General features: G+C 36.8%; 2 protein-coding genes across 2 annotated transcripts; one reads left to right on the top strand and one right to left on the bottom strand.

The window, feature by feature from the left end:
• Positions 1–326: 326 nt before the first annotated feature.
• apela (apelin receptor early endogenous ligand) lies at positions 327–2,556 on the top strand. Its single transcript, XM_016280768.1, has 2 exons — positions 327–402; positions 2,468–2,556. The coding sequence occupies exons 1-2, from the start codon at positions 327–329 to the stop codon at positions 2,554–2,556; spliced, it is 165 nt and encodes a 54-aa protein (XP_016136254.1).
• Positions 2,557–5,997: 3,441 nt separating this feature from the next.
• LOC107591541 (transmembrane protein 192) lies at positions 5,998–18,794 on the bottom strand. The gene is made up of 6 exons (XM_016280719.1): positions 18,649–18,794; positions 17,642–17,794; positions 16,049–16,310; positions 14,265–14,402; positions 8,686–8,788; positions 5,998–6,714 (listed from the first exon to the last, which is right to left on the bottom strand). Exons 1-6 carry the CDS (start codon positions 18,676–18,678, stop codon positions 6,591–6,593), a joined length of 810 nt encoding a protein of 269 aa, XP_016136205.1. The 5' UTR covers positions 18,679–18,794; the 3' UTR covers positions 5,998–6,590.
• Positions 18,795–19,540: the final 746 nt, after the last annotated feature.

The raw sequence follows: 19,540 nt of genomic DNA, 5'->3' as shown, positions 1-19,540 counted from the left end.
TATAAAGAGGGGGTAAAGCTACATTGTCTCGACTGGACATTCACACTCATCAGGTCATCTGTCTATCCATCCATCCGAGGAGAGAGAAGAGAGAGTGAATATATCGCCATCTGAAACTTTGGAAAAGTTGGAGAGCCTGAGAACTGACTTGAGCTGCATGCGCATCCACTATCACGGCATCCTATACGAGCTCCGAGAAAAATACTGAGTGCGACAGAAACATAAAGGGATTTGTACAGTCCGTTACCTGCATATTCACAGAATCTGCTCTCGGAGGTACCGGAGACATCTGAGGAGACTCGGGCCGAACCTCACACAGCATCACCATGAGATTCTTCCATCCTCTGTATCTCCTTCTGCTGCTGCTCACAATCCTGTACATCACCAGCGCCGAGAAACAAGGTACATAACCACAAGACCTTGTTTCGAGAGTACAGAAAATACGAATTAAGCGAGTTAAAACAGAGACAAAATAAATCAGGTCTGTTGCGCGGTGTAGCCTAGCACTGGATTAAAATAGCTGCAACAAACCCTACATTAAGAAAAACGAGTAGGCTAACAAGTGTAAGGATTTTTTATTTAATATATATATATTTTTTTTTTGGTGTTACTTTTGTAAGTGCTTTTGTTGACTACTGTTATTTTTAACTTATTTATCCTGTCCTAAATATTAAGTGTACTTTATGTAGAAGCCTATAATTTCAGAGAATCATATTTAGTAGTTAATTATGCAAAAAAATATATCAAAATAATTAACCCTAATAATTGACCTCAGCTCTGAGCTCGCAGTCTGAAGTGAATGCTATGTTATAGGATAAAAAAAGTGTATAGTGAAATATTAGAGAGAAAATTAAAAGCAAAAACAAACGTGCAGTGTGACCGATTCACGAGCGAATGGCTCTTATGAACAGGTTCTTTTAATGGTTTGAATCAGTCTGACCAATTGCTCCCTCAATGCACTCACTGAATGCTGAGAGCCGTGAGTGAATCAACATCTGATTTACTTACTAAACTGCAACTTATCGTCTCGAAATGAAATTTTGTGTACTGAAGGTTTGTAAAACAAATAGGCCTATCGTTGCTGACTCAGGGAGTAGTTAAAGGTCAAACAAAATTTGTAATCAAGCATATATTTGAATCTAAATGTATGCACACACACACACACACACACACACACACACACACACACATATATATATATATATAACGGTTTAGCCATTCAACTCCAACTGTTCTGCAGTGAGTCACTTTGGATAACCGTCACCTCGTTAGCAAATTAGGATCTAGTTGGCATGTTTAGGTCTGTCCGTGTTAGTGGTCTATGCTCAGTCATGGCTGATTTAGGGTCAGTGCTTTGAGTGGATTTTAAGTGGCGCTTGATGCTTCTGAAAAGCTCAGCATCTTAACATACTCCAGAGACGAGCTCGGGTTTCACAAAGACTTCACTTGACCCTTGACATGGGAATGAATGTTACAATTTGCACTTCTGTACTAAATATAACAATGCAATTTTAAACTTATGTTATCGCAAAGCTGGAAATAAACCGCATTTACGCACGAGACCAATTTTTTTTTTACTCTACTTAACGTAGTTTTGCGATTATCTAAACACTCAGGCACATTGGTATACTGTAACTAAATGTAATTTAGCCTACGTGTATACACTCTCATCTCCCGCTGCTGTGGCGGCTATGCGCAATTAATCTGGTGCCCGTGGGCGATCGAGCACCGGCGTTCATTGTTAGTCATGATGTTGAGCACAATGGTATAATGCATTAGCATAGGGTTACTGCGGTGAAAGAGAGAAAGAGAGGGAGGTGCATGCAGTTCGCATAGCTTTAGTCAAAGGCAGATATAAAAGTACCCGGCTCTCCTCCCGTGCGCACCGTGCGCACCGTGCCATTGGCCTTGCGCCTCTGGGAGAGGATCTAATAGCTGCTTGTGGAGGGAAGTGACATGAGCGCCATCACAAGAACCTCTGATTGTTATATTGCCCTCCAGATTGTTTGTTACCAACTGGAGAGACCATTCATTTTGAAATTATTTCAGGTAACACCCCAATCAGGGGAGGGGTTTCTGGGGGGCAAGGGATGCATATCTCCCCAACCCCCCCAAAATATCAAATGGTCAATTTTAGAATAAATATAGTAAAACAATGGTTGATCTCTTTTGAGTTATTGATACTCATAGTAATGAACTTTGCAACATAATACTGTTATTGAGCTAAACTGAATTAAACTTAGCCGCATAATGCCAATACTGTCTTTTAAGAGCTGCTTTACAGCTGACATTGTGCTCGTTTTATACCTGAAGAACTCTGCAACACTAATACTGTGTTTTTATTACTGTGAAGCTGCTTTAAAAAAAATCTGTATTGTATCAAGCACTATATGTGACTTGACTTGGCATTAAATATGTTTAATAATAGTTTATAGCCCTAACAAGTGTTTTTTTCCTCCCTTTAAAGATTTTCTCAACCTGAGGCGGAAATATCGCAGACACAAATGTCCAAAGAAGCGCTGTCTACCTCTTCACTCCAGAGTGCCATTCCCTTGAGGTAAGATTTCAGTTCACCTTATTCCCTTTTATTACTCTGAGGAATGAGCAAATATTGAAAAAGGGGGAGCATCATTAGGAAACCCAAATTCTGACACCCCCTGGAAGTATTTGCAGACAAATAATAACGAAATACCACAAATTACTTTAGTGAGTCCTTGACAACACAAACTGAGTCTTGCCTAACAAGTGCGTGCACTTAATTCAAGAATACCGTTTACCCAGCTAACAAAAATAATGTTTTGCTAACATTCAGATGTTTAAAAAAAAAAATCTTGGTTATGCAAATGTAGGGGACAACATTAAGAGAACATTATGGGAATGTTACTTTTGAATGGTCTCTGAACCATCTGAAACTAGCAAACGTTAAACGAACATCCAACTAAAAAATATTTCAGAGAAACATTCCATGAGCGATGTATAAATAATGTATGGCTAATGTTTTGAGAACACAACTTTGAATGAACATTCTATTAATGCTACTGGAAGAGTGTTTGTTCATATCTTAGAGAGAACCTTCCCTGTTAGCTGGGTACCACTCCATTGTAATCTGGGCGTTAAGCCTCAGCCGAAACAAACAGAGAGACTTTGGGTAAATACCCTGGACTAAATGAGCTGGGAAATTATTGGATCTTTATAGCCATGCGACTTTCTCTCAGATGGGGAGTAAACACAAACACTCCACACCCACCCACACACACACAAAAGAGTGGAAACCTGCATAGCCCGAGCAGAGACACACAGCCGGATGAGAAAAGCCCTACCCCCATAAATACACCCTGTTTTAACTATCTGCCACACACACTGTAAAACTTGGGTGGGACACCTAGTAATGCCAGTCCTCAGAAACACCTGGTGTTTTTTTTTTTACAGTACATCTTGTAGATGGTTCTTACATTAAAAGCTATATGTTACTCAACAGTTCAAATTTGGGTGGTTGTTCATGTTGAAATGTGTGTGTGATGTGACACTGTATCTGTGGGCACACTGTGACAACCTACCGGAGCCGCCTACTGTTTTCAGACATTCTGGAGAGGTTGTCACCTTTAACCTTTACTCTATGACCCCCACATGAGCCAGAGCTAGTCTGGAGTTAACAAAACACACACACACACACACACACACACACACACATAGGAACAATGTCTAAAAGAAAAGCAGCACAAAGATCACATCAAGAATGGTAAATATCCATTCCATAGGCCTGAATGATTGTGGATTGAAACTTTGTTTGTGTTTTCTTCTCCATCAGGTTTCACAACTACACAACTATCCTTATGATGCCTTGTCGAGCGTTAAGAAAACCAAAGACCTGCATTGGGAAATGAGAAGAGTTTTGTATCCGACTCACTCAGGACTGTTCTGTAACCAAGCCATGCTAGTCACTTCTGTAAAGGGAGTGTATTGTTTTATGAATGTTAGTGAAGCCATGGGGACATTCACTGCAACCAAACATGCTGAAAACTCATTGCTCAATCAGTTTGAGTTTGCCGGAATCATTGTAAATAGAACTGAATGAAATGTGTTTATATGTAATTTATGCACTTCAAATGTTTTATCTTGATTAAATAAAAAGTGTATTGTCTTTTCACCCCCCCCGGACTTCGTGTGTCTCAAATCATACCACTTGGTACAATTGGGATTGTTCTGTTTTTGATTGACAGAATCTGAAAAAAGCCACTGATCAGAAAGGTCAACATTCCTGATTCCAGACGATTAATTTTTTTAACCTATTTTGCATGGATTCACATATATATATATATATATATATATTCCTTCACTCTAAAAAATGCTGGGTTGTTTCAACCCAATGTTGGGCCAAATATGGACTAACTCACCTGTTGGGTTAAAAAGCTAATTTAAAAATGTAACCAAAATTTAACCCAACAGTTGGGTTAGTCCATATTTGACCCAACATTGGGTTGAAACAACAGTGTTATCAGTTGAATACTTCTCTTAAAGACAGATTTCAGCTATATATTCAGCAACATGTACACCCCAAATTTCACGAAAAAAGAATTTGTGATATCAGAGAGGACCCTCACAACTGTCAACATCATTAAATCTCTTAAAATAAAATCTTTCCTTTTTTTAAACTGTGAAATGTCATGTGGTGCAACCCTTCAAAAACTATACACTTAAAATAATTATAATATTTACTAATAATTGTAACAAAAGATCTTAATTGTATGTTTAAAATTCTTTTACTATATCATAAAATGTCTAAAAACTTAAACTTTAAATAATATTAAGCATTTTGATTATTACTTGGTTGAACATAGTATCCAAGTTTTCCAAAACCATATGTAACCAACATACAAAAAGTATATTTTGTCAAAGAACATGATGTGTTTTAAACAAAATTTTAATCTAGTATTATCTTACCTCTTTCTTTATCTTGACTCTTTTTAATCATCAAACCGTGAGCACATTAAAAACTCAACCAACCTAATTCAATAAAATCTGTGGAAATTTTATTCCAAGAAGTAGTTTCAATCATTTTATTCACATTACTTTACATAAAAAGACCATAGTTCGTAACATCTGTGACATCAAGCATCAGGACTAAAGCGGTCATGTTTTGAGAATGGCTCCAACACATACATACCACAAGAAACATCATTTTGACACATTTCTTACACACAAACACCAATGACACACTAAAGAAACCAAATTAAGTATGATTAACTATCGCTGTACTCTCTTATTCATGCTCTCACAGGCACGAACAACGATAACACTCTAAAAAATGCTGGGTTGTTTCAACCCAATGTTGGGCCAAATATGGACTAACCCAACTGTTGGGTTAAAAAGCTAATTTAAAAATGTAACCAAAATTTAACCCAACAGTTGGGTTAGTCCATATTTGACCCAACATTGGGTTGAAACAACCCAGCATTTTTTAGAGTGTTATCGGTTGAATACTTCTCTTAAAGACAGATTTCAGCTATATATTCAGCAACATGTACACCCCAAATTTCACGAAAAAAGAATTTGTGATATCAGAGAGGACCCTCACAACTGTCAACATCATTAAATCTCTTAAAATAAAATCTTTCCTTTTTTTAAACTGTGAAATGTCATGTGGTGCAACCCTTCAAAAACTATACACTTAAAATAATTATAATATTTACTAATAATTGTAACAAAAGATCTTAATTGTATGTTTAAAATTCTTTTACTATATCATAAAATGTCTAAAAACTTAAACTTTAAATAATATTAAGCATTTTGATTATTACTTGGTTGAACATAGTATCCAAGTTTTCCAAAACCATATGTAACCAACATACAAAAAGTATATTTAGTCAAAGAACATGATGTTTTAAACAAAATTTTAATCTAGTATTATCTTACCTCTTTCTTTATCTTGACTCTTTTTAATCATCAAACCGTGAGCACATTAAAAACTCAACCAACCTAATTCAATAAAATCTGTGGAAATTTTATTCCAAGAAGTAGTTTCAATCATTTTATTCACATTACTTTACATAAAAAGACCATAGTTCGTAACATCTGTGACATCAAGCATCAGGACTAAAGCGGTCATGTTTTGAGAATGGCTCCAACACATACATACCACAAGAAACATCATTTTGACACATTTCTTACACACAAACACCAATGACACACTAAAGAAACCAAATTAAGTATGATTAACTATCGCTGTACTCTCTTATTCATGCTCTCACAGGCACGAACAAGGAAAACCACAAGTTGCATGATAAAGCTTTTAGTTTGATTAGATCTCGCTATCCCATAAACTCATAATGAGTATCTTTACTGAACATTTCTGCAGCAGAGGTTTTTGACTTCCTAATTGCAGCCATTGTCTACCCAGACTTGTCGTCATGGAAACGTGAAAGCGTTGTTAGAGAGGTTACCAGGGTTCGTTTCCCACCAAAAGCCTTCTGATCAGTGAGCCATGGCTGCCGATGCCAGTCAAGATAGACGCTCACACACACACACACACACACACACTCGCACACAAGGCTTCAGAGCCCATCATGAGTCACTCGCTATGTTCGCATGTGTCAGGCTCTGATCTGCTGGGCGGTCAGCGTGAGGATCCTCCTGCTCAGGACGCTGTTGTGCTGTTTGAGATAATCAATCAGGTCCGCCTGCTTTTCCACCACATCCTCCAAACTGGAGCCGTCCCTGTGAAATAAACCAAGAACACATGTGCACCTGTCTGAACTGTCCACAGCACATGGGATTGAAATGTCAGTGTGTGAGTGCCTATGAAAACACTAGCCACACTTATATTTAGGGATGCCTGTTCTGGGAGATACGGATAACTATATATTTGTCAGCATGAGATATGACTCAACATTTTGCGAGACACCAAACGTCTATAGTGGAAAACTGCTTTTTATTTAAAAACAGGTGTAAGTGTAGAAAATGATCTTTCGTAAACTACAATCATTTAACTAATCATTTAACTACATTTAACTAATTTAGGCCTACTATGAATCACTGGAATGAAGAAATAATAAATTATATTAATTAATATATTAATTAAGTAATTAAACTTACTTTTAAAAATGTACAAAAATATAAAAATAAATAACTTTGGGGGGGGGGGGATGTCACATGGACAAAAAAACAATCATACAGGGTCTAAGAAAACATTCATTCATTCATTATTTATGTACTTATTTATCTATTGTTTGTTTGTTTTTGAAAATGAACATTTGGCTAGAATTTACCTAAAATATTTATTAACAAAATATTCATTATTCAGTTGTCTTCAGTGTCACATGACCCTTCATAAATTATTCTAATGCTGATTTGGTGTTCAAGAAACGAACAGCAAAAGAACAGCATTTATTATATTATTATTATTATATATTAGCATCTTTACTGTCACTTTTGATCAATTTAATGCATCCTTGCAGAATAAAAGTATTAAAAAAAAAATCTTACTGTTCCCAAACTTTTAAATGGTACCATATACATTTTAATATTCCCAAGGTTCAAAAAAGACTGCAACTTTCTGCTGTTGTAGCCTATTTGATTTAAAATGAAGAGCAGTTTTCCAATGTAAAGTATAATAGGCTGCTGATTTCATTATTTAATTTTATAATAAACAAATTCTATGAATCATTACCAACCTGTTTTATTTATTGGACAGATATAATTAAAAAGTGCAATTTATCAGACCATATTTTTTAGAACCGCATCTTTGATCATTTACCAAGGACAATTTGTATGTGTGCTACTGGTCGACCAATATACGTTCTTCGAGAGTAGACAAATTAAACTGAAAACGAAAAAAAATGTACTATGAAAAATGCACACTATCCACTTACAAAGGCTGTGGGTTTACTTGGGAGCTGACACAACAGGAAACTAATACTTTTCTAAATGGCTTCTCAAAATGACCAAATATAAACTGATTAATATCTCTGGTCAATATACTGTATATATGGCTCTTTCACCAATGTGTTTTACCTGAAGCCTGTCTCTGTATGTGATCCGCTGGAGCAGGCATGAGAGCGCTCCTCTTCCGTCACATCAGGATGCGGCTTCTTGCTATTAAACTTCACCACATGTACTAAAACACACAGAAAACAAGAAGATAGATATACAAAATTAACAAGACTGTAGTTTTCTCATTTGTTTCTCCAAGGCCCTCTCACACGTCCTTCCTCACAGTAATTTCAATATATACGGCAGGGTCCAAAAGTCTGACACCAGAAAATATAGGATTTTTTTTCTCCATTTCAATCTGGAACTAAGCTAAACTTTTTTTATAATCCGTCTTTTCCTTTACACTCTCATTCTTATACTAACTCCTCCTTTAACATAATAAACAGGCAAAGTATTTACCATTGAAAAATCAGACAGAAATGTTGATAGCTGTGGTGTGTCTGACGACGCAATTTGTATGTGTGCTACTGGTCGACCAATATACGTTCTTCGAGAGTAGACAAATTAAACTGAAAACGAAAAAAAATGTACTATGAAAAATGCACACTATCCACTTACAAAGGCTGTGGGTTTACTTGGGAGCTGACACAACAGGAAACTAATACTTTTCTAAATGGCTTCTCAAAATGACCAAATATAAACTGATATCTCTGGTCAATATACTGTATGTATGGCTCTTTCACCAATGTGTTTTACCTGAAGCCTGTCTCTGTATGTGATCCGCTGGAGCAGGCATGAGAGCGCTCCTCTTCCGTCACATCAGGATGCGGCTTCTTGCTATTAAACTTCACCACATGTACTAAAACACACAGAAAACAAGAAGATAAATACACAAAATTAACAAGACTGTAGTTTTCTCATTTGTTTCTCCAACGCCCTTCCTCACAGTAATTTCAATATATACGGCAGGGTCCAAAAGTCTGACACCAGAAAATATAGGAATTTTTTTCTCCATTTCAATCTGGAACTAAGCTAAACTTTTTTTATAATCCGTCTTTTCCTTTACACTCTCCTTCTTATACTAACTCCTCCTTTAACATAATAAACAGGCAAAGTATTTACCATTGAAAAATCAGACAGAAATGTTGATAGCTGTGGTGTGTCTGACGACGCAAGACACGCTTTAACGTGAGCTAGGTGTGTGACGACACACGTTCAGTGTGTGCGAGCAGGAGTCACGTTCAGCGTGGATATTCTTCACCGTAAGGTGTGCTAGTAGACGCGTGGCTAGTGTGTTTTGTGAGCGTGAGAAAGCAGGGCAACTGTGTGATTTCACACGTCACTTCCCTCCTCTCTCACACCTTTAATGTGCCTCTCAATCAGCAAAATTTTCACTCCATACACTACGACAGCACAGCAAGTTTAAGCTGATGCAAACTAAATCTGAACTCAAGATCCTAGAGTTCACAATAAGTGCATGATGTCAATCTAGTGCAGATTGGGGGGAAGTGGGGGGGTAGCTGGTGTAGCCAGTATGGCTCTTCTATTAAATGTAATATGTAAATGGCTCTTTTTAAAAATGTAATATTACTTAGTTTATGGCATATACAGTTTGATAGCAATTGATGGCAGATGCCTTATGACAAAAATCACCAGAGCAACATTTGTGATGTTATGAGACGATACTTCTACTTCTCATTGCATTCTAATACTGAAATAATTACATTCTTCACCTTTAAAATGCATAAGATAGCTTGTGCTATCGGATCAAACAGTTCTAAACACATCTCTCTAAAGATAATCAAAGTGGAAAATATCTCAGGGTCTCTGAATACATTCTAATTACACCATAATCACCGAAAACAGTAACACGCATACACAAACACCTCAGCGCTGTTCCTGACCCACACCTGGCCAACCCATCACAAACACACCAATCAGATAAAACTGCTCTTTCTTCAATCACCTGCAGGAAATGGGGGCCAACAGGCCATTGAGTTGGGCAGGAAGGAGGTCAGGGATTCCCTCTTTAGAGATAATGCACACCTTTTCTCTTGCTCTGAAGTGCCATATAAGTGCACCCTATAATAGTAAATGAAGCTTAAGCAGTTAATTTTAAGACAAATACTGTGTGTGTGTGAGTTTAGATATGTAATGCTGGAAGGTTATTAAGGGTAATTTGTCAGTTCTGTCACCACACATCAAGAACAGTCTTTAAAGAATGTTTTTAAAGAGAAAGAGCGACAGTCTTTCTGATATACGTGCCACATTCCTTATATCTCCGCTAAACAGTGGTGCTTCCCTCCACAAAAGACACCGTAAAAATAAACACCATTATAATAACACAAAGCTAACGGTCAATAATTCATTTGCATTCTAACACAATGTTGCACAGAAGTCCAGGGCATCGAAACATTTAGCACTTTTGTGCGACATATCCAAGCTCAAGCGGCATTCATTCTAAAGCTAGGAATGAAAAATAATGCACACTTCAAATCATTACATTCCCTCAAGCATCATATTTCAGCATTCCACTCTAATGCCTTCCTTGAGCGCATCTGGACACGACAAGCTCATGTTGTCCGTGCATCGCGGTAAAACAATGCAGGTTCCAATCACCTCCCTCGCCCCCTTTGAAGGGCCCTAAACTTCCTTTGAAGTGCAGAGGCGGCATACGGCCCATACAGAATGCTGCATTCATGTTCAAATGAAGAGAGAGAGGCAGAGATACAACATCACAGAAGACACGTCAAAGACCCTGGAGCACGACTCTGACCTAACTGCACCTTCCTTTAGGAAAGGGACAGAGAGATGGATATATGGATAGGAGAAGATAAATGGTGGTTAAATGGATAGAGATCACTTAGCACAATAAATAAATGTGCGGAAAATTAAGGGTTTTTGATTGAGACCTGGGTTTATTCTTTTGAGAATAATCTCATGTGGGAGTCTCATAAATTTGTAGATGTAATTACATTAGCCTATTATGTCTACTGCCATTTTTTCATAAAAAATAATAATAATAATAATTGTATTCCCTCCTCTCTCACACCTTTAATGTGCCTCTCAATCAGCAAAATTTTCACTCCATACACTACGACAGCACAGCAAGTTTAAGCTGATGCAAACTAAATCTGAACTCAAGATCCTAGAGTTCACAATAAGTGCATGATGTCAATCTAGTGCAGATTGGGGGGAAGTGGGGGGGTAGCTGGTGTAGCCAGTATGGCTCTTCTATTAAATGTAATATGTAAATGGCTCTTTTTAAAAATGTAATATTACTTAGTTTATGGCATATACAGTTTGATAGCAATTGATGGCAGATGCCTTATGACAAAAATCACCAGAGCAACATTTGTGATGTTATGAGACGATACTTCTACTTCTCATTGCATTCTAATACTGAAATAATTACATTCTTCACCTTTAAAATGCATAAGATAGCTTGTGCTATCGGATCAAACAGTTCTAAACACATCTCTCTAAAGATAATCAAAGTGGAAAATATCTCAGGGTCTCTGAATACATTCTAATTACACCATAATCACCGAAAACAGTAACACGCATACACAAACACCTCAGCGCTGTTCCTGACCCACACCTGGCCAACCCATCACAAACACACCAATCAGATAAAACTGCTCTTTCTTCAATCACCTGCAGGAAATGGGGGCCAACAGGCCATTGAGTTGGGCAGGAAGGAGGTCAGGGATTCCCTCTTTAGAGATAATGCACACCTTTTCTCTTGCTCTGAAGTGCCATATAAGTGCACCCTATAATAGTAAATGAAGCTTAAGCAGTTAATTTTAAGACAAATACTGTGTGTGTGTGAGTTTAGATATGTAATGCTGGAAGGTTATTAAGGGTAATTTGTCAGTTCTGTCACCACACATCAAGAACAGTCTTTAAAGAATGTTTTTAAAGAGAAAGAGCGACAGTCTTTCTGATATACGTGCCACATTCCTTATATCTCCGCTAAACAGTGGTGCTTCCCTCCACAAAAGACACCGTAAAAATAAACACCATTATAATAACACAAAGCTAACGGTCAATAATTCATTTGCATTCTAACACAATGTTGCACAGAAGTCCAGGGCATCGAAACATTTAGCACTTTTGTGCGACATATCCAAGCTCAAGCGGCATTCATTCTAAAGCTAGGAATGAAAAATAATGCACACTTCAAATCATTACATTCCCTCAAGCATCATATTTCAGCATTCCACTCTAATGCCTTCCTTGAGCGCATCTGGACACGACAAGCTCATGTTGTCCGTGCATCGCGGTAAAACAATGCAGGTTCCAATCACCTCCCTCGCCCCCTTTGAAGGGCCCTAAACTTCCTTTGAAGTGCAGAGGCGGCATACGGCCCATACAGAATGCTGCATTCATGTTCAAATGAAGAGAGAGAGGCAGAGATACAACATCACAGAAGACACGTCAAAGACCCTGGAGCACGACTCTGACCTAACTGCACCTTCCTTTAGGAAAGGGACAGAGAGATGGATATATGGATAGGAGAAGATAAATGGTGGTTAAATGGATAGAGATCACTTAGCACAATAAATAAATGTGCGGAAAATTAAGGGTTTATTCTTTTGAGAATAATCTCATGTGGGAGTCTCATAAATTTGTAGATGTAATTACATTAGCCTATTATGTCTACTGCCATTTTTTCATTAAAAAAAATAATAATAATAATTGTATTGTTTATTAAAAATTATATTAGCAGCATAATTTAAGTAAAAAAGTTGAAATTAATCATTTGAAAGTTTGGTCATTATGCAGCAGCTTTTAAGCATAATGAATTCTGTTTTGTTGATCATGTTATCCACAAGATTTTTAAATGTTCCAGAGAGTATCAATGGAAGCAAAAACAGAAAAGGGGCAGAATATTACATATTTCTTATTAATTTCACAAAACATTATTTCCAGATTTTGAATTTTTTACTCACATGCACTTCCATTCCAAGTTTGGAGTTTGTAAGATTTTTTAGATGTTTTTGGAAGAAGCGTCTTATATTCACCAAGGCTGCATTTAATACAGTAAAACTGTGATTTTGTGAAACAGTATGAAAATCTAAAATAACGGTTTTCTGTTTTAATACATCTGTTTTAAAAATGTAATTTATTCCTGGTGACGCAAAGCTGAATTTCCAGCATCACTACTCCAGTCTTCAGTGTCACATGATCCTTCAGAAATCATTTGAATACGCCGATTTGCTGCTCAAGAAACATTTCTCATTATTATTAAGGTTGAAAAAAGACGTGCTGCTTAACATTTTTTGTGGAAACTGTGATACATTTTTTCATTTAAAGCATTCCTGCAAGATAAAAGCATTAATTATGAGTATTTATAATAATTAAAAAAAGAATCTTATACTGACCACAAGCTTTTGAACGCTTGTGTATACACATATAAATACATAAACATGCATCTAAAACATTTCCCTCACCTCATGCATAATTCAGAGTGATATAGGAGACACGGGGTGAAATCTGCTGATAGACTCTTTGAGAATGAAGTGAGCGAGTGAGGGTGTGTCTCTATAGATAACATGTGGTCAAGCTTCAGTTCACTAATCATCTCTGGAATCCAGGCACTGATACGAGAATGTGTGTAAGTGTGTGTGTGTCAACAGTAAAGACAATGCCATGGTGTATTAGGGTGGGGTGGATTCAGGTTGCCTTTGGCAAAGATGAGCCGTATGTCCATAACAAGCCTCTTCCCCCAAAACATGGTCCTTCTCTTTGACATTCTCTCAAACATCTCCATTTCTTACCACGGGAGAGCAAAGAACTGTTTGTTATTTTATCATAAGGAGCACAAAATGCAAGAAAAATAGGATGAGAGGGACAACAGCTGCCTGGTTGGTTTCTAAAGGGGTAAGGACAGAAGCTTGGGTATTGTAATGCATGCTGGGGGAAGGGGTGCATGTACTATTACTTGCAATTAGCCATCAAAATGAGTGTAGATTTTGAGCAGTAGCATTTCAGAGAACAGGTTATAATATATGATGATGTGAGTTACAAAACGACCAATGTTTTCTATAAATAAACTAAACAAACCCACATAATTCCACTGCCAGAAGAAGAAAAAAGAAACAAAAAATAAATGTGCAAAATAAAATGTGCAAAAACTTCAGTTTCATGGCCAGTGAGATGCTTATTGCCATTGTCAGGGTGTGGCAAAAATAATAATAATTTTGGACCCTGTGTGCACGTATAGGAATGTGAACAACGGGAATGTTTGGTGTAGGATTCTGTGTTATTAACTATGCAGAAATATCATTCAGAATGAATGATGAAGAAGTCTTGTGTGTATGTGTGAGCACCTGTATATCTAAGCAAGCATATAACCGACAGCAGTAGCTCCAGACAGATGATGGCCAACAGAAGATATACAGACAGATTCTTCACACTTGCATCCAGCATAGAGGATGGAGCAATTACAGTCAGGATCGCTGCATTACCTATGTAAGAGAGAAAAAGAGAGCAACTCTGCTTTATATTAACCACTGATATCTGTACCAGCCATTAAAAATCCATTTCTGTATATAATAATATTTACTTGATTATAATTTAATTTGATTAGGCTTCTTTACTTTACTTTTAGTCATTTAGCAGACGCTTTTATCCAAAGCGACTTACAAATAACTAAAAGCTAAAACTCAATAAATATATACACACACACACACACACTTAAGAAAATTAAATAAATTCAATAAAAATGACAAATGCATACAACAACATTTCAAAACTAAACATTTAAATGAAAACAAAATAAATAAAGTATAATAATGATTCTAACATAACACTAAGCCAAACACCAAAAAACAACTACAACAACAAAATGTACAGCCACACACACATATACATGTACATATATATATATATAAATACATTCAATATATATAATTTAATTTCCATTTTGTATGTTGAAGTACTGAAATAACTCAAATTAAATAAAACTACAACTTAAGCAAAAAAACCTATATAGACATAATAAAAAAAACTAATAAAATGACAACATTACTACAACTGTAACTAAAACTAAAATAGATAATACAAATCAAACTACATTAGTTTATCAGTAATCCTAAAAAAATAACACTGAGCCAAATACACATGCTAAAATAACAACAACTTACTGACACATAGTAAGAAATGGTTATGAAAACTGAAACAAGTAGTAGGAAAGAGGAGAAATAACAAGCGATAACGTTACTTATATGATACTTAAATGATAAACTGCAAGAAATCTGAAATTTGGTCGTGGTTCAGTTCAAATCACATTGAGTATTATGGTATGATTCACAATTATTGACTAAGACATTCACTACTGTTCAAAAGTTTGGGGTTGGCACGATTTTTTAAATGGTTTTGAAAGAAGTCTCTCATGCTCACCAAGGTTGCATTCATTGATCAAAAATACATCAATATATGTTCATTTTTTTTCAGCATCATTACTCCAGTCTTTAGTCTCACATGATCCTTCAGAAATCATTCTAATATGCTGATTTGCTTTTCAAGATACATTTATTATTATTAATAATAATAATGATGCTGAAAACAGCTGTGGTTTTTTATATTTTTTTGGGAAAGTGTGATACTTTTTCAGGATTCTTTGATGAATAGTAAGTGCATAAGAGCAGCATTTATTTAAAAGTTCATTTATTTTTGCAAGAATTTAAAAATCTTTGTCACTTTTGATCAATTTAATGCAGCTTTCTAATTTCTTATCTTATTAAAAAAACTTTTTGGAACGGTGCAGTAAATTTACCATATTAGAAAATGAGAGAAAAAAAAACAATTAGACTTAGTCATGAAGTGCATTTATGATAATAAATGAAAGCAACTGTGCATAAACTATTACATTTCATCATCAATATATATATATATATATATATATATATATATATATACACAGTTATAACGACAGCTTCTGTGCTGCCATCTAGTGGCCATTTGTGAAATATAACAGCTATTTGGACGTGACTGAAAGAGCACTTTAGCATCAGTATTAGCAAAATATTTTATTAATAGAGATGGACTTTATGAAGTGGTAAAAAACGGTGGTGGGGGAAATTAAAATAGTGTGTGTGAAACATTTTTTCACCTGCAGAGTGAATGAGCAGTGGAAGGTTTTTTATTCCTCGGGTCAGTCTGTAGAAGTCCAGATAACCTCTCCGTCTCACGGCGCTGTGGTGATGCTGAACAAATCTATCATATATAAAGACCATCACCCAGAGTGAAACTTTTCCCAGTAACACCACAGTCTTGGAGTCAATGCCATGCAATGTCGCAGTGCACTCGGTAGTGTGCTCATCAGATATCCAGCAAAATACTGTGATTACAACGCATACCACCACATAAACCACCTGCAAACCAGAGACAGAGAAATTACACAAAAAGCACAAAGAGGACGTTGTGTACAGTAGTGTGTGTGCTAGTGTTCATGTACAACTAGTTCATTTAAAGGGGTCATATGATGTTGCTAAAAAGAACATTATTTGGTGTAAAGAAATGTGTTTATGCAGTTTAAGGTTCAAAAAACATTATTTTCCACATACTGTACATTATTGTTTCTCCTCTATGCCCTGCCTTTCTGAAACACGTCGATTTTTACAAAGCTCATTGGTCTGAAAAGTGAGGTGTGCTGTGATTGGCCAGCTATCCAGTGCGTTGTGATTGGCCGAATACCTCAAGCGTGTGACGGAAATGTTACGCCCCTCACCATACTGTTGATGCCGTGTCTGGCCTGAGCGACGAGACAAAAACATTAAAACCCATTATAAACGAGGCATTTGCTGCATCCAGTGGGGACATAATTACTGATTATAATGACTTATACTGTCTTTTTACGCGTTGCGTTGCATCGCGCCGCGTAAACATAAAACTATGTCTGCATTTGTGATCAGAGAAATGACAAACAAGCGCTACTCTACACTGAGTAGGAACTCGCGTTTGAATCGTCAGTGGCAAATTCTTTAAATATAAAAAACGTACTTACAGCCGGCATTGTAATCTACTCTGGCAACCACATGTGACGACCCCGGGCTGGACTCCGCTTCGTCCGGTGAAAGCCGATCCGGTGATCCACAGCGCAAAGTTGATGTATTTCCTTAGTGACCAGCACGGATCAGCTCTAGGCATGACGACGCAATATCGTCCTCTTTTGGAAGGCCAAACAAAGTAGTTTCGCTTTCACAACGAAGCACACAGCGCCTTCACGACATGGCGGTGGCAACAACAATACTACAGCGAGAATAAAAGTTACGCCTTCTTTCTTTGCGTGAACATTTGGGTGGCGTTATGCAAATCTTCCCACATAGTGATGTAGACATGTGGGGGCGTGTTAGAACAAGCCGTTTTAGGTAGGCGTGGCCGACTCTTAACTTTTATAAAGGATATCTTCTTTGGATTTGAGACTTTAGTCTTTGCAACTTTACAGATCTTCTTTATGCACCAAGAGCTTGTAACACTCCAAAGAGAAAGGAGAAATTGAAATCGCATCATATGACCCCTTTAAGGTTAAAGATTCTTGTCAAACTGTCATGTTTTTAAGTGATTTTCCTTTGTGGAGCAACATTTAACATTGATAATACTCACCATTTGTGTCTTATTTTTCAATTAGATTATCTAAAAATGGTTAAATCTTAAGTCATTATCCTTCTCAAGTAAGTGCAGTGAAAACTGTTTTTATACTCACGTGTAAAAACGAGAGGACACCCACTGCCCAATGAGTGGGTAATTTCTGAAACTCTCTCTTAATCACTGACTCAAGGACATCTTGGGATATTAGTGGTCCATCAATAAGAGGGTCATCGTCAGTGCTTTGAGTAAAATCTACATTTGTGTTATTCTGGCCACAGAAACAAAACAGACACAGGTTAGACTGTGCGTTGTAATATAGCATCCGTAATACACTACAGCAATTAGCTGAAAGCTGCTTTGCAGGCATTAAATGTTACTTTAAAGTCATGCATTTCAAAGTGATAATGCATACACTGTATCAGGGCCTAATAATGACTCACTATTACAAAAACATTCTGTAAAAGGCTCCTTTCACCAGTTGAACGACCTAGGGAATAGCACCATTATCAAAACATTTGGTGATACGAATAGCAGCCACATAAGAGCTATTGACATAAGAGTCACCCAAAGGAGTTTAACTCTGATCATAAGTGCACGCGCGCGCACACGCACACACACACACAGACTGTGCGTTGTAATATAGCATCCGTAATACACTACAGCAATTAGCTGAAAGCTGCTTTGCAGGCATTAAATGTTACTTTAAAGTCATGCATTTCAAAGTGATAATGCATACACTGTATCAGGGCCTAATAATGACTCACTATTACAAAAACATTCTGTAAAAGGCTCCTTTCACCAGTTGAACGACCTAGGGAATAGCGCCATTATCAAAACATTTGGTGATACGAATAGCAGCCACATAAGAGCTATTGACATAAGAGTCACCCAAAGGAGTTTAACTCTGATCATAAGTGCACGCGCGCGCGCACACGCACACACACACACACACACACACACACAACCAAAAACAGCAGCAGCAGCTCAGACAAACAAGTGTTACTTAATAATACATATAAACCATACACATCAAAGCAATAGTCTGTCATATCAGAGTAACGTTAGTTGTATTACAGCTGCGCTCGTGAAAAACAGCAAGCGAAATTAAATGTTTATACGCACGCCATAAGCCGAGGTACGCTCAGACTCCATCACACTGCCTGATCAATCATCACGCATAAAGGAAAAAAAGATTCAGATTTAAGAAAACGCTCGGACAAACACTGGACTTCCGGGTGGCGACATTACCAATCCTACTACGAGAAAGGCTTGGCTCATGAATATTAATCACGTGACGTCATTCAGATTTAGGTGATTGGCTCAAAGCACGCCTCATGAATATTAACCAGAAGTTTACATAGCACCAGCACCTCCATTAATGATTTTCCTGTTTTTTTCTTTAACAGTGTCAATGTCACTTTCATTGTTAAAAAAAGTTAATAGGGTTAAAACGCGTATATGTTTTCATGTGCCGATATGTATTGTCGCGCTTGCATGTGGGACATGTCCTCACCACATTGTGCCAAGTGTTTGAAAGCCAATGGGAAGGAAAAATCTCCAGTCCGTTGTTATTCACAAATTCATTGATACATGTACTGCACAAAATAACTTGTGCCGATCTGATCTAAAAATCTTTTCAAACACATTTCGGCGCAGCAGCAGACGTTAAGCACTGCAGAGTTAAGCACACAAATAACATGAAATCATTATCTAAGAGTAGCCTAAATAAATACATAAAGATAAAATATATGAGAAAAATAATGGGTGTGATGATTTTGGAATACTTTTCCCATTACATTCTACATTTTAATGTTTTGATGAGAGTAAGGACTGCTTGGCTGTGAAAATTCTGCTTCAAGTTGTGTTCTATATATTCACTTCTAAATTATGCACCATTTATTTAAATATTATATATATATATATTATATATAATATATATATATATATATATGATAGTTTTTCCAACTATGCCACGCAAATGTTTTTCCAACTATGCCACGCCCTAGCAACCATT

Source organism: Sinocyclocheilus grahami, unplaced genomic scaffold (genome assembly GCF_001515645.1).
Source record: "Sinocyclocheilus grahami isolate Dianchi unplaced genomic scaffold, SAMN03320097.WGS_v1.1 scaffold143.1, whole genome shotgun sequence".
NCBI lineage: Eukaryota > Metazoa > Chordata > Actinopteri > Cypriniformes > Cyprinidae > Sinocyclocheilus > Sinocyclocheilus grahami.
The sequence above is the reverse complement of the archived record's forward strand: the minus strand, read 5'-3'. Positions and strand labels throughout refer to the sequence as shown.